The following is a 15,168-nucleotide window of genomic DNA, read 5'->3' as shown; positions in this document are numbered from 1 at the left end:
ATCATGAATAGGAACTCCACAACACCATGGTCGCATATATTTTCGACCTCTGGGAGACTCTGACCAGAGACCTCTACACCTCCCACGCCAACAGCAAATGCACACAGTACTGCTGTGGGTGGAGGTGGAAGGGTTGGCATCCTCTCCCAAGGTGATGCCCTAGTCATACACTGATTGGAACAGATCAGTTATGCCTTTCCTCCCCTACTGCTCCTGCCGTGTGTCCTACACAAGATCCAGGAGAGAACAACGGCCATTGTGATTGCCCTATTCTGACCTCGCCAGTTCTGGGTTCCCCTCCTTCACTGTATTTCAGTGCATCCCCCACTTCCATTGGCAGCTTCCCTGGAACTCCTCACACATGATGGTGGCAAGATCAGATATCCTGATCAACAGACATTTTACCTATGAGCTTGGTTTTTGGGTGGACATCTTCACTAGAGCGGTACAAGACATCCTCTCGAGTAGCAGAAAAGGGTCAGTGAGGTGGTCCTATAGGGCCAAGTGGAAGCGTTTCACCTCATAGGCCCAGCAGAGGGGTCTTGCCTTTGAGGATGTAGACGTCCCTCTGATTCTGGACTACCTCCTGTCTCTGAAGGCGTCAGGACTCACGCTCAACTCCATCAAGGTGCACATAGCCTCTATCGATGCCTTGCGCCACCACCACCACCACCAACCCCCATGGAGGGGCGGGCACTCTGTCTTTACACACCCCTTAACTACCAGGTTTTGGAAGGGCCTCCTACGGATTTATCCACCTATTCAACCCATTGCTCCCCAGTGGGACATTAATCTTGTCCTCGTGGTGTTGATGAAATCACCATTTGAACCTATGGCCTCCTGCTCCCTGTCTCTCCTTTCCATGAAGGTCATCTTCCTGGTAGCTGTTACTTCCGTGAGAAGAGTAGGTGAAGAGGGGGCCATGATGGCAGACCCCCCCCTTACCATGTTCCATAAGGACAAGGTTTCACTGCGCTTGCACCCCAAGTTTCTGCCAAAGGTTGTATCCTGCTTTCATCTCAACCATCCCATACACTTACCTGCTTTCTTTCTGAAGCCTCATACCTCAATGGAGGAATGGCACCTTCTCTCCCTCAATGTCCACGGGATCCTGGCCTTCTACTTGCAGAGGACGAGATAATTCAGGAAGTCCCCTAGACGGTTTATTGCTCAAGAGGAAAAGATTGAGGGGCAAGCGATCGCCACTCAAAGGATCTCTAAGTGGGCTTCGGGGTACATTACACTCTGCTATCACTTGTCAGGACTGTCTCCACCCCTTGGGGTACGAACCCACTCCACAAGGGCACAAGCAACAACTACAGCCGTGCTTCATGACGTACCACTTACAGACATATGTAGGGGGCCATATGGAGTTCGGTACTTACCTTCTCTTCCCATTACACCTTAGGATGAGACTACAACGGATGCCTCATTTGGCATGGCTCTTCTCTGTTCCACAGTTCCATCGTCTTCCCCGTACCCTTGTCCTAACTAGGTATTGCTTTTAATCACCCTCAGTGGAATACAATAGGAACCATAGTTCAAAGAAGAAGAGGTGGTTACTTAAATGTAACTGGAGGTTCTTCAAGATGTGTGGTCCCTATCTGTATTTCAATCCCGCTCTCCTTCCCCTCTGCTGCGGATCTGTTCCATTTGCAGTGGAGAAGGAACTGAGGATGTGGTTGGTCCTCCCCGCTCTTTATTGCCTCAGACAAAATCATAAGGCAGAGCAAGGGTGTGTGCACGTACCAGCAGACCCTACTGCTTTTAAAATCTCCAGCTCCGGACTCATGGCACATGTTTATAACACTCAATGGATTACAAATAGGGACCACATATCTTGAAGAACCTCCAGTTACAGCTAAGTAACCTCCTTTTCTTTCACTAGTGAAAGGGGATTGGTCACCAACCCTCGAACTACAAGATACCTATTTTTGTACAATAATACACCCATCACACAGTAATTACCTACACTTCACTATAGGCCAGAATCATTTACCGTACCAAGTGCTCTCTTTTGGTCTTTCCTCGCCCCCAAGGTTGTTCTCAAAGTTCTTGGTGGTAGTGGCTGCTTACCTCCAACAAAAAGCGATCCTAGTCTTCCTGTACCTCAACAACTGGCTACTCAAGGGCTGTTCTTGTGAAGCAGTGCTATCTTCCTCCCAGACAGCCCTTGCTCTGTTCCAGGAGTTGGGTCTGCAGCTTAATGTAAAAACATCCTTATTAACCCCTGTACAGAAGATAGAGTTTATAGGGGTGCATTTAACCTCATTAACAGCCCGACACTACCTTCCCTGAGACAGATTTGTAACTTTGTCAGGTCTGGTGTAGGCAATTCAAGGAGCCCTTGGACCACAATAAGGAACTGTCGAGCTCCTGGGACACAAGGCACCTTGTACCTTTGTGATCAATCACTCAAGGCTACACCTCTGCTGCTTCCAGGGTTGGCTCATAGACACCTTGTATAGACAGGTGATGGTTCCTCTACAAGTGAAGCAGTCCCTAGACTGGTGGAAGGATCAACTCAGCCTCTGTGCAGGTGTTTCTTTCTGTCGCTGAGGTCCATCAGTGACTTTAACAGACATATCACTTCTGGAATGGGGAGCCTACCTCAGTGCCCTCACAATTCAGGGCAGATGGACAACTCAGGAAACCAGTCTCCACATCAATCTATAGAAGATCAGGGCTGTCAGGAGGGTTTGCCTTCATTTCTTACCCCTCATCAAGGGTGAATCAATCAGGGTCATGACGGACAATGTATCCTGCATATTCTATATTAACAGCAGGGAGGAGCAAGATCCCTCTCCCTCTGTGCCAAAGCTATGGAACTATGGAACTAGTGCATAACTTATCAGATCCAAATTTCAGCAGTCTACCTCCCAAGTGTTCAAAACACCACAGCCAATGTCCTCAGAAGGCACTTCTCACAGGACTGCGAAGGGGAGCTAGACACCCAAGTTCTCCACAGCATATTCCAAGATGATGGATCTCTTGGCCACCTCCAGAAACAGGAAATGCCCTCTCTTCTGCTCAAGAGTGGGTGTGGGCCACCAATCCCTGGGAAATACTTTTCTTCTTTCTTAGAAGAAAGTGTTCTATGTGTTTGCTCCATTGCCACTGATACTAAGCTTGATGAACAGGATCAGACAGGACAGAGCCAAAGTTATCCTAATAGTGCCAGCCTGGCTGAAACAAGCTTGATTCTTTTACCTATTTCACCTATGTGTCCAACCATAATTCAGGCTTCCAACCATTCCTCATCTCTTGTCGAAGGATGCCAGTTGTGTGTTTCGTTCCAACCTAGTGGTTCTCCACCTCAGGGCATGGTTCATGGGGTTAGTATCCTCCTGCTCTATGGAAGTACAACAGGTGTTACTGAATAGTAGAAAGAGGTCAACCCGTGCCATTTACCTGCAGAAATGGAAGAGATTCTTCCATTGATGTTGTCCTCACTGCCTCCTGCCTGAGTCGAAGATACTTTCAGTCATCCTGGATTTACCTGTTGGATCTGAAGAAATCAGGGTTATCAGTTAGTTTGTTTAAGGTTCATCTGGCCACAATATCAGGCTTTCATCCTCTAGTAGAAGGATTCTCCATTTTTGCTCACCCTGTATCTAGGTTTATTAAGAGCTTGGGGAATCTCTATACCCAGATTAGGGACTCCACCGCAACCTGGGATCTAAACTTGCTATTTTGAGACTGCCATAGGTTCAAATGGCAATCAGTTTATCTGTTCCTTTTATCTATGAAGACAGCCTTTTTAGTAGCCATCACGTCAGCCGGTAGTGTCGGGGAGATTGGTGCCTTGGTGACTCTGTGCAGGAATCCTATTTTCATACCCTGGATGTTAGAAAAGCTTTGGCTTTCTATTTAGATAGGACCAAGCAATTTAGAAAGTCACTTAGGCTCTTCATCTCCTTCACGGATAGATCCAAGGGGTCTAGATCTCTCCTCAGAGACTATCAAGATGGATATCTCAATGTATTCTCACTTGCCATGATGCTGCAGGCATTCATCCCTCCCAAAGGTGATAGCACATGGGACCAGATCACACGTAACATCTACAGCATTATTTAAGAATGTTCAGAATCTGAAATATGTAGGGTGGCTACATGAGCTTCAATACATATATTTTTGAAACACCAACCCTGATCCATGCCACCAGATCTGATACTATCTTCAGTTCTGCACTCACTTCCTAAACTCCTTGCTCCTTCTGGGGATATTGCTCAGAAGTCATCTGAAGCAGAGCACCCATAGGGATACTACTACTTGAAGAAGAGGCGGTTACTCACTTTGTGCAGAAACTGCAATTCTTCAAAATGTGTCCCCCAATGAGTACTCCACTACCACCCTCCTTCCCCTCTGTTTAGACTGTTCTCTATGGGACATTTGGGTGGAGAAGAAACTGAGGGTGATTCACCCACATGCCAGTATATATAGTCTGTGTTCAGCATGAGGTGGCATAGGGCACATGTGTGCGCCGAACAGACACTGCTAACTGAAAATCTTCAATCAAGGACTTAAGAGGCGCAGGTGCACCTGAAATGGAGGGACACACATCTCAAAGAACCACAGTTACTGCAGAAGGTGAGTAATCTCTTCTTAAATGTTTGCAATGCACTTATATAGGACTTTTTACCTTAGTCTTTCTAAGGGTGTTAAGTTATTTTGACATCTGAGATCTTCATTCAGTTGATAACATGATTAATGGGTTATTTTTGTTTTCAGCCAACAGTATTAATGTGCAGCCCAAAGCGTGGAAGGCTGGTTGGTTATAAATAAAAAAAAAAAAAAAAAAAAAGGAGAAAACAAAGCCATATTTGGAAGTGTTAAATGCCTTGACAATGTTTTTTCTCTTTAATAATCAGACGGGGTCTAATGGAGGATGATGCTGAGCCCATCTTTGAAGATGTAATGATGTCCTCACGAGGTCAGCTAGAGGATATGAATGAGGAATTTGAAGACACCATGGTCATTGATCTGGTCAGTAAGGCCTGAGTATTATTAACAAGTTTTAAATGGGTAAGGATAGTTAGAGGGTAAGAAACTACAAAAACAGCTTCCCAAAATCATCTGCCTGCCTTCCAGTTTTTTGAGCACCTGATTGAGGGAGGAGATTGGAGGGCCATCAACCCCACTGATCCCCTGATCGTAGAAATGCAGGAACTGTTATTCACCCACAGCTCCTTCCAGTGTAATGTGCTATTCTAGGTAGTAAAGTACCTGGTGCTTGAAGAAGGTAAAATAAACTCACCATAATACATCTTGCCAGTTGTGAGAACATTCTTTCCTAATAGGAGATCTGCTTATACCCCAAACCATGAGATATAATTTCCCTTGTATTGTTGTGATGGGTGGCTAATTATTCATAGTAGTAGCAGTACAAGTGCCTCAGTCGTACAAATGGTCTTTTTTTAAATCCAGTAACTGCATTTGCCTCAGTGACCTCTTGTCACAGTACTGGCTGGCTATGTACTGCCTAGTATTTTCTTTTATTGATTCCGAATTTACTGTTATTTTAATTTTGAATGTGATTGATTCATATTATGCAAAATGGGGAAAAGGAAGGACTGATCAGTTTTCACTGTACTCTCTTTAGCATTTTGCATACCTCAGCCAAGCTCCTCTTATCCTATCCGTCCTAAATAATCGTAGGTCAAATTTTCAATCTTGGGTGTTCGAAGTTAGGTGTCTAACTTTGAGCGCTCAACGTGTTGTAAGGTTGAGTCCTAAGAGCTCTGCTTTTCTGCAGGGATGTCACTAACAATTCACATCTGAGATCTTCTGCTGTCTCAGAAGGCTCAGCTGTTGTTAGCACTCATAGCATCCTGCAAGTATTTTTTTTTAATCACCTTTTAATGGGTAATCCAATAAGAGAGGAGACAAAGGGTTTGATACAGGTCCCATTCAGGTCAGTTGAAAACTCCCATTGACTTGAATAGCCCAAAGGGAACAAATATTCCCTAACACAGACTACACTATATTGAGGGCTTTTTCAAAAGTCTGATTTATTTACTATAGTTGCACTCCAATTTCAAAGCTGGACTGGCATGAGAGAAAGGTAAATCTGAGAAGTGAAGAGTACCAGAGAGTTTCATGAAGCCCAGTCTATGGCCCTGATTCTGGAAAGCGTCCCTATTCAGGAAGAGCACATAAGCAAGTGCTTAAAGTTAAGCACATGCTTAAATTAAATTGGAAACAACTGGAGTTAAGCACATACTTGAAGGTAAGTGTGTGCTTAAGTACCTACCTGCATTGGGGCCTATATTAGGCCTGGTCTAAGCTTAGCAGTTAGGTCAACATAGGTATGGTGCTCCAGGGTATGAAAAATTCACACCCCTAAGCACTGTAGCTATCCCAACCTAACCCCTGGTGAAGACGCAGCGAGCTTGATGGAAGAATTCACTACAGCTGTGCTGCAGTAGTGCCTATAGTGTAGACGTGGCTTTAGTATCTAGAAATCCTTGCCACACCCACCTCACCAGAAGCCACTAACATACTTCTGTATGTTGTATGTATCCTGTACATACATTTCTTTTATGTGACATGAACATAGTATGTTACTCTAAATGAGGAATTATTCCTACCTCAATATAGAGAGCAATTCAATAAATGACTTCTTCTTCCAGCCACCTTCAAGAAACCGACGAGAACGAGCTGAATTGAGGCCGGACTTCTTTGACTCTGCAGCTATCATTGAAGATGATTCAGTAAGATTTTATTTAGCATTGTTTACCATTTGTTTGAGGGTTTTTTATTTTACCTCCGAAGTTAACTGATGTTTTTTAATCATTTTTCTAGGGATTTGGAATGCCTATGTTCTGAAGTCTGGGGAAGACGTTTTACAAATTTGGAACTCTATTGTTTAGAGCTAGAGGCCTATATACTGTGATAGCTTGTATGAAAACCACATTTTTGATGTGATATGGTTTGATTTTTAACCAAATGAATAAGGTCAATCCCATTTTGTAGTGAAAGAGGAGAAGAGGACCTTCTTAATGATACAAAGGAACGTTGGCCAATCCAATCACCTCAGAAAGGCTGACCTAAAAGAATCATTTGTATCCCTGTTCTTGACTGTCCTTATACAGATGTTTTTTTTCTGGATGGGAAGGGAGTTTTAAATTGTAAAGACAGCTGTCAAAATAAACACTGTTCTACATATGTTTTCTGAAAACATTGAATGAAAACAAAAAACTTTTTAACTTTATTTTTCTGCTGTACAATTTAAAACTGTTTTAACATTTGCCTTTTTATGTTTTAAAAGCTAGCCATTTTTATTAAACCTATGCCTGTCAGCGACTGACTAGCAATGATGCTATAAGCAGGTCATCCTGGCTGCAGAAATGTGTTTTTAAACACACTGGATTTGATTAACAGTATGGTACGTGTATATCCTCTCATAGGCATTGAAAAGAGCAGAACACTCTCTTACAAAAGAGGTTAGAATTCTAATGAAGTGCATCTCTGCCAAAAAAGTCAGATTCTGATATGATAAACCCAGATTTTATACTCTTGAGAAGATTTATTTTTATTTATAATGGGGCATAAAATAAGAGATGTCCATGAAGCCACTTTTCCAACAGATGCTGTGTAACATTCATTTTATATAGCACTAGGGGACACAAAAACAGTACATTTTCTATTGGTACTTGCTCTGTGCATTTTTAGCAACTTATACCAGCAAATAAAGTATTCTCAGTAAAACACACAAATGGTTCTCAAGTAGTCACTTTGCTGTTTTTACTACCTATTTCGTGCCCTGCCAATCCAAGGTACATAAACAGCAACTTTCCTATATAAAATAGATCAAGGGGGGGAAAAAAGGAATCGCTTTAGCATTCTAAAAGCAATTTTAACTGTACCATATAAAAATGTCTACTTTCCATGCCGCAAATACCCTTTTGTGCTATTTTTGTAAATTAATTTTGCCAGTTAGAAGTACTGTATGTGCTGCATAGAAATTTGTGCTTAGATGGTGAAGTTCTTAAGCTTACAATGGAATACAGCTACATTTTCAGTGTTAACTGTGCATATTAAAAGTAATTCTTTGAAAAAATACAATTTTTCAAAAAAGTAAAGAAAACCCAAAAAGTTCGCAGCTAATTCATTGTAATAAGAGATTTTCAGTGTCTTCAATGATTTGGAATCTCATTATGCTTAGATTTTATGACTCTGCCTAGTAGCTGCTACTGTAGTTTAAAACTGGCCTGATATTCAGAGGTGCTGACCACCCACAACTCCCACTGACTAAAGCACCTCTGAAAATCAGCACCAAAACGTTAATCTTCCTTTCTGAGTTTGAATGTTAGCATTTGAGATACAAAGCATATTGACCCACTTCAAGCACAGCAGGTTTAGAGTTGCTTTTATTAGCAACTGCAAATTTATCATGGAGCTTTCTCTTTTACAATGTCATTTGGAAAAAAACATGTACACTTAGTACTTACCTTTGGGGAGGGAAAAACAACTAATGTAAAAACAAATCATTCTTTTCATTTAACAGCTGAGATTTTTCTCAATGTGTACAGTTCTCAGAAAGACTTGGTTGCCAAAAATGTTTAACTTGGTAATTCAGCCATTCCTCAAGTGTAGATGGGTGACTATTGCAACAGCCTCTGAGGTTGCTGGATCATTTCTTTATAACTAGGGCGCAGGTTACCCCCAGGGGGTACAGGGTGGGCAGGAATGGCTGCATTATCGTGTCAGCACTGTAGTTCTGTGAGCATAGTAGCATAATAAATGCTGCATGGTTTGAGTCATAGTCACAGACAAACCTCGTGCTTCACAGTCCTCTGTGTGGAAAATTGAACCTTGAGTTATAGATTGTAGACTACTGTATAACACAACAAAGATCACTTGGACGGCCCCTCCAATGGTTTCCAGTTCAGTTTGCAGTCAATAGGTTTTTTGTATTGAGAGTGTCTCCTTGATTGGTTTTGCTAGTAATTCTGTAAATTGTACATTTACAATATGAGGTTTTTTTTTTCCTTTTGTACAATTTAAAACTGATGCTTCACCTTTCCTTTAATAAACTATTCAAAGTCATGTGTGTGTGGTGAGCATCCTCTTCGCCATACATCATTTTAAAATAGCATCTGGCCAGTCATCGCATAACATTCCCAAAGTTAAGGTTGAAAGGCAGCTTTCCCTTTAAGCCCCAACTCCCTTTCCAGACTCCATGTGGCTATTGCTCATGCTCAGGTCTCAGGGTAAAGGAGATTTGTGTTTATTTGTTGTTTGCAGTAAATCTGATGAGTTGTCATTTGAGTCTGGGAATTTTGAACTATTACAGGCTTTCACATTAGAGAACAGCAATGTCTTTGCCATGATTCAAAGACACATTTCAGGTGAATTACACTCCTTCCACTTGAGCTTTAAGTAACCATGTAGGTAGAGTACAGGAATGATTCAGAAATAAAAAGGTTTAACATTCCAATAGGCTGGAGTTTGTGCTAAAGATTTACAAATTCACCAAGGTGACTGATGTCTCTTCCACTGCTACTGAGTCTGAAAATCTGGCATGACTTTCACCAATGCCAGCTGTGAATGCACTCTCTTCTACTGTGTCAGGGAGAACTGAGGTATCTGCTGCTACTGGTTCTCAAATATGAACTGGTGAAGATAGTGTGGTCCAAGGGGTAGTGCACTGAGCTAAGATTCAGGGCACCTGCATTTTGTTCTAGGTCTGCCATTAGCAGATTGGGTGATCTTGTTCATGTTGCATCACCTCTCTGGCCTGGATCTACCAAGGGACTTGGACATTGCAATACTACGCAGCATGATGCCTAGCAAATCGCAGGAACACCACTGCAGTCCACATAGCCTGAGGTAAACTCCTAGGCTCCCTATACAATGAATAGGGAGAGATCGGAGCCTTAGAATGTGATCCACAAAAGCCAGCACACGAGGCAGGGAGCTGCCTGAGCTGGCCAGTGGGAGATGATGATAAGGGTATGTGCTAAGCCTCGCCTTTCTCATGGAGAGAGGCACTTATCTCAGCTAGTGAGTCACAAATGGAAACAAGCCACTTGGAGTCAGGCAGCTTAGGCACATAAGCATTTCTTGTGGGAATGAGTTAAGCACCTGCCTCATTCCACGCACACAGGAGGGGAAGGTGGGGAGGAGGTGGTACCCACCTTATTACTTTTAACCCAGTGATTTAGAGTACTGGCCTAGAATGTGCAAGACTCAGGGTCAATTCCCCCTCTCTGCCAAAGGAGAGGTGAAAGAATTTGAACAGATGTCTCCTGTCTCTCAGGAGGGTGCTGTAACCACTGAGTTCTGGGCTGTTCTGATGTGGAGGACGTTCCCCACAGGTCTCTTCCATTGATGTTCCAGTTTGGATAAATGATGAAATAGTGGGAGCAAGGTGACTGAACCCAGTGTCTTCCACCTCCCAGGTGGGTGCTCTAACCACTGGACTACAGGGTCATTCTATCTTCCTTGCTTTCTGACCTGGTGGGAGGTAAAAGTTGGGAAACTGAGTCACAAATCCCCCCAATTTAGGCTTAATCAATTTTCCTATTTATAAATTTCAGACAGAATTATTGTCACGTATGGTGTCTGCACATACATTTGTGCCAGATAAATAGGGCTCTACCAAATTCACGGCCATGAAAAATGCATCACGGACCGTGAAATCTGGTCTCCCCCCATGAAATCTGGTCTTTTGTGTGCTTTTACTCTATACATACAGATTTCACAGGGGAGATGAGTGTTTCTCAAATGGGGGATCCTGACCCAAAAGGGAATTGCAGGGGGGGTCGCAAGGTTATTTTCAGGGAGGGTCGCAATATTGCCACCCTTACTTCTGCTCTGCCTTCAGAGCTAGGCAGCTGGAGAGCAATGGCTGTTGGCCGGGCGTCTAGCTCTGAAGGCAGTGCGCCACCAGCAACAGTGCAGAACAAAGAGTGGCAATACCATACCATGCCTTACTTACTTCTGTGCTGCTGCTGGCAGCAGCTCTGCCTTCAGAGTTGGGCAGCTGGAGAGCAGCAGCTGTTGGCCAGGATCCCAGCTCTGAAGGCAGCGCTGCCACCAGCAGCAGTGCAGAAGTAAGGGTAGCAATACCACAACCCCTTCTACAATAACCTTGCAAACCCCCCCCCCCCCCCAACTCCTTTTTGGATCAGGATCCCTACAATTACAACACTGAAATTTCAGATTTAAATAGCTGAAATCATGAAAATTATTATTTTTTAAAACCTTATGACTGTGAAATTGACCAAAAATGGACCATGAATTTGGTAGGACCGTGCAGATAACTAATAACAGCCCAAGTTACCACATTCAGGGTGTGACATACCGCAGTACAATCCAGACTAGTTGGGGGGGGGGGCATCCCTGACCTTGGAAGAGGAAGGGGGGAGGATCTCCGGGGTGTTTGTCCCTCCTTTTTCTACTTTCAGTCCCTTTCTTGAAAAACATGTCCAGCTGAGATCCAGGAGACAAAAAGTCCATGTGGAAGAATGTTCCCTGCTCGGTTTTTTTGCCTGTTCAAATTTCCTTTGTTTTCCCTCTCTGCTTGATGACGCTGTTTACTGCTTAAATGCAAATTAAGGCAAGCACACATTCCTTCCTTTATTTAGGACAGACCTGACTTCTGCTTGGGCAGAGCTGTGGGGTTTGGAACATGTGTTGTTAACATCAGAAAGGGGAGACTTGTAACTTCACATACAACGTTGCCACATGTATTTTACCAGGACAATACTGACCAGCAAATTAAGAATTTTCAAATGATACCTTATAAGTCATACTTTGTACAGAGATTATTACAATAGCATGTAGGGTGTGAATACAGAGGTACATTCCATCTCACCTCCCTCCCTTAAAAAGCTGCAGTAGGATTAGCTATTGGCTGACCTGGATGCAGCAGGTCAGGGCCCTCTTTCCTGGACAAGGCATCTTCCACCATCGTTTCTTTTCCCTTTATATACACAGTTTGCATATCAGTGTCTGAAGCATCTGCACACAGTTCAATCACTTCGTCAAAATCTAGACTTGCGAGAAAAAGCTTTCCAGACAAGATTTTTCTTTACCTTATCAAAACCCTCTTGACATGTCTTTGTCCATACTACTTTGTTAGGCTCAATCTTTTTACGTAGATCTGTGATTGCAGACACAATGTCACTGAACCCACACACAAACCTTCTGTAATAGTCTGTCAGTCCTATAAAAAATTGGACGTGATTTTTAGTTTGGGATTGCAGACCAATTTACAGTGGCTTAAACTTTCATGGGATCCGGAGATATTTGACCCCCACCTACCCAGAGTCCCAAATAAGAAATTCTGGCTGCCCCAGTTTTACACTTAGAGGGTTTTATGGTTAGGCCTGCCTTTTTGAGCTTTGACAGCGCAATTTCCAAATGTTTTTTGTGATCAGACCAAGTGTTGCTAAACACTGCAATGTCGCTGACATATGCCCTTGCAAAATTCTGCAAATCATTTCACACTTGGTTGACCAGCCTCTGAAAAGTGGCTCCTGCATTAATTAAACAAAATGGCAACATTTTGAACTCAGAGTCCCATATCAGTGATGAAAGCAAATTTTTTCTGTGCTTCCTCATCTAAAGGAATTTGCCAGTAACCGCTAGTTAAATTCAAAGAGCTGAGATATTTAGCTTTGCTCAAAATGTCCAGCATGTCATCAGTTCTAGGCCTAGGACATACATCTGGTACTGTGACAGGACTGAGTTTTCTATAATTAACACAAAGCTTTACAGTGTTCTCTTTCTTAAGGACCATGCCAACAGGTAATGCCCAATAGCTGTCAGATTCTTTAATTACTTCCAGGTCTAACATGTTTTATATTTCTGAACAAATTTGTTCCTGCATCTGGCAAGTGGCACGATGCAGTTAGGTGGGAAGTGGCTGTGTCCTCCTGTAATGATTTTATGAGTCAGCAAGTGTATCCCCCATCATGTCTTTTAACTCTTTTCTGAAACTTTGTACGTACATCTCTACCCTGATATAACACTGTCCTCGGGAGCCAAATCTTATTGCGTTATAGGGGAAACCGCGTTATATCGAACTTGCTTTGATCCTCTGGAGTGCCCAGCCTCCTCCCCCCACCCCACCCCCCGCCCCCGGAGCACTGCTTTACCGCATTATATCCAAATTCGTGTTATATTGGGTCGCGTTATATCGGGGTAGAGGTGTATTAAGTTACTGGTTCTCTGTCTGCCTCAGTGTTAGAGCTACTGCCTCAGGATATCTGGTGGCAAAATCCACCACCACCAATATATATTTCTTCCCCCTTTGGGTGGTATGTGGCAAAGGACGCACACTGTCCATTGCTACCCTCAGAAATTCCTCTTGTACAACAGGCAACGAGTGTAGAGGAAGTTTCTCCGCATGTTCCAGTCAGAGCTTCTACTCTCATCTCTCTGTGATGCATTTAAAAAAAAAAAAAAGCCATTTTTTTAGTATTGTACATAGTTAATTTTTGTTGTTGTTTTACTGTAGTTTTAGTAATAATTGTTTTAGGACTTTGGGACGCCTTTTTTGACGGTTCCTCCTCCCCCCACACACACACACACACGTTCTGGATTATGCCGGGGATCAAGATTTGCACTTCCTGCCCACACTCGTTCTTGGTCAATGCCGCCTTTACTGCTTGAGGGAAGCCCACATTGCATCCAGGTGCAGTATCTGCCTCTCCTTCCCAAGCCGTAGCTGGGAAGGCCTGGCTCTCTGCCTCAAGAAGAACTTCACAGAGGTTGTCATAAGGTCGCAGTGGGACCCAGGTCAGGGAATCCCCCCGTACATCGTCCTGAAAAACCCAGGCATGCGCCTCCTACTGCAGAGACCCATTCTGGTTCCCCCAGTATTAGTACTAGGGACCCTGTGCCGGGGTCTAGTCGTTAAGCATGGCACTAAGTCTTCCTCCAGGCCCAAGAAAAACAATGCACCTTCCACAAGTTCCAGCCATGGAGAAGCAGCGTGTTCTAAAGCTCACAAGCACAACAAGAAGTCGCATAGACCACCGGACTCATCGGTTCTGTCCATCAAGCCATGTATGCCTTCCAAGTCTGCACTCCTAAGTCAAGGGAACTTTCAGTTCCAAGGCAGTTCTCTGTTCCGCTCTGGTTTTGGCTGTGGAATGCATAGTCTTGACACCAGGGGGACTAGAGTTGGTGCCCAGCCCTCATGAAGTCTTTGCTTTGGCGGCAAGGTCTCCATGTTTTCCGCTTCAGCTGGTGCCTGAAGAGGTACGCTCTCCTACCCTGGACTTACCTACTTCAGTTAGTGTTTCCGCCCACTTCCCTATGGCTCATATGGTTCCACCGGTTCCAATGATATCGCTGTTTGAACTGGAATCCGATTTCACGGCATAGGAGGATTCAGATGTAAGGCAAGGATTGCCCCTCCCCTACCATATATGCAAATATCCAAAGGTTCTGCCAACATAGTGCCAATACCCTCCGTTTCCCCAACAAAGGAGTCACTAGTACCCTGCTCCGTGGGGCCCTCTGCACCATCCGATAGATCTGTCTCCTTGGCCATAGTGGGAGTCCTGGCCTTAGTATCCACCTTCGGAACCTTCCCATTCAGCCAGGGAAGAGTCTCCCATCTCTCCTCGTTGGGCATCCTTGCGTAGGCATTTGGAACAGATGTTGGAGGATGAACCGCTCAGCCTGGCCCAACAGTACTGCCAGAACAGGTGCAAGTCCCTTTGTTGTCTCCAGACGTCACAGTGTCTTTCATTCCTTCTTGACCCTGGATGACTACCACCAGTTCCAGGACCTCTTACGCAGGGTGGCTGAGGCCCTCTATGTTCCACTGGAGAAGGTACAGGACAAACAGAATCAGCTTGTTGACATCTTGCATGCCTCAGAATCAACTAGAGTGGCTCTACTGATCAACAATGCTATTCTTCAACTGATTCAGACTGTCTGGCACACCCTCGCCACTTGTGCACCCACCTCCTAGGGGGCAGACAAGAGGTGTACTGTGTACCAGTGAAGGGCTCTGAGTTTGTTCTCTTACCTCCCACCCAATTCCCTTGTGATACAAGCAGCGATGGAGCAGGTCAGGCAGCAACACCCACACTCCATTCCGGCAGACCAGGAAGGTAAATGTCTGGACCTTCTGGGTCCCAAAGTCTTCTCGGTCAGCTTTCAACTCCGGATTTCCAATTACCTGGCACTAAATATGACTTC

The 15,168-nt window shown here is 44.1% G+C and overlaps 1 protein-coding gene and 1 long non-coding RNA gene across 7 annotated transcripts in view; one reads left to right on the top strand and one right to left on the bottom strand.

Moving 5' to 3' along the window:
* STAG1 (stromal antigen 1) overlaps window positions 1–9,051 on the top strand; it is a 391,372-nt gene extending 382,321 nt beyond the window's left edge. For all 5 annotated transcript variants that reach the window (XM_054039941.1, XM_054039940.1, XM_054039942.1 and 2 more), the window contains 3 exons: window positions 4,872–4,986; window positions 6,633–6,713; window positions 6,805–9,051. In XM_054039941.1, the coding sequence (XP_053895916.1) occupies window positions 4,872–4,986; window positions 6,633–6,713; window positions 6,805–6,828 (220 nt within the window). In that variant the 3' untranslated portion in view covers window positions 6,829–9,051. The remainder of the gene's footprint in view (window positions 1–4,871; window positions 4,987–6,632; window positions 6,714–6,804) is intronic.
* LOC128843261 (uncharacterized) overlaps window positions 1–15,168 on the bottom strand; it is a 36,294-nt gene that overhangs the window by 5,676 nt on the left and 15,450 nt on the right. Inside the window, exons 1-3 of one of the 2 annotated variants that reach the window (XR_008446214.1) lie at window positions 6,591–6,677; window positions 3,412–3,508; window positions 2,077–2,202 (exon numbers count right to left, since the gene is read on the bottom strand). This is a non-coding gene — a long non-coding RNA (uncharacterized LOC128843261). Of the gene's footprint in view, window positions 1–2,076; window positions 2,203–3,411; window positions 3,509–6,590; window positions 6,678–15,168 lie in introns of those variants that run through there. The other variant, XR_008446213.1, reaches the window with a different exon arrangement.

This window comes from Malaclemys terrapin, chromosome 9 (genome assembly GCF_027887155.1).
Source record: "Malaclemys terrapin pileata isolate rMalTer1 chromosome 9, rMalTer1.hap1, whole genome shotgun sequence".
Classification (NCBI taxonomy): domain Eukaryota; kingdom Metazoa; phylum Chordata; order Testudines; family Emydidae; genus Malaclemys; species Malaclemys terrapin.
The sequence above is the reverse complement of the archived record's forward strand: the minus strand, read 5'-3'. Positions and strand labels throughout refer to the sequence as shown.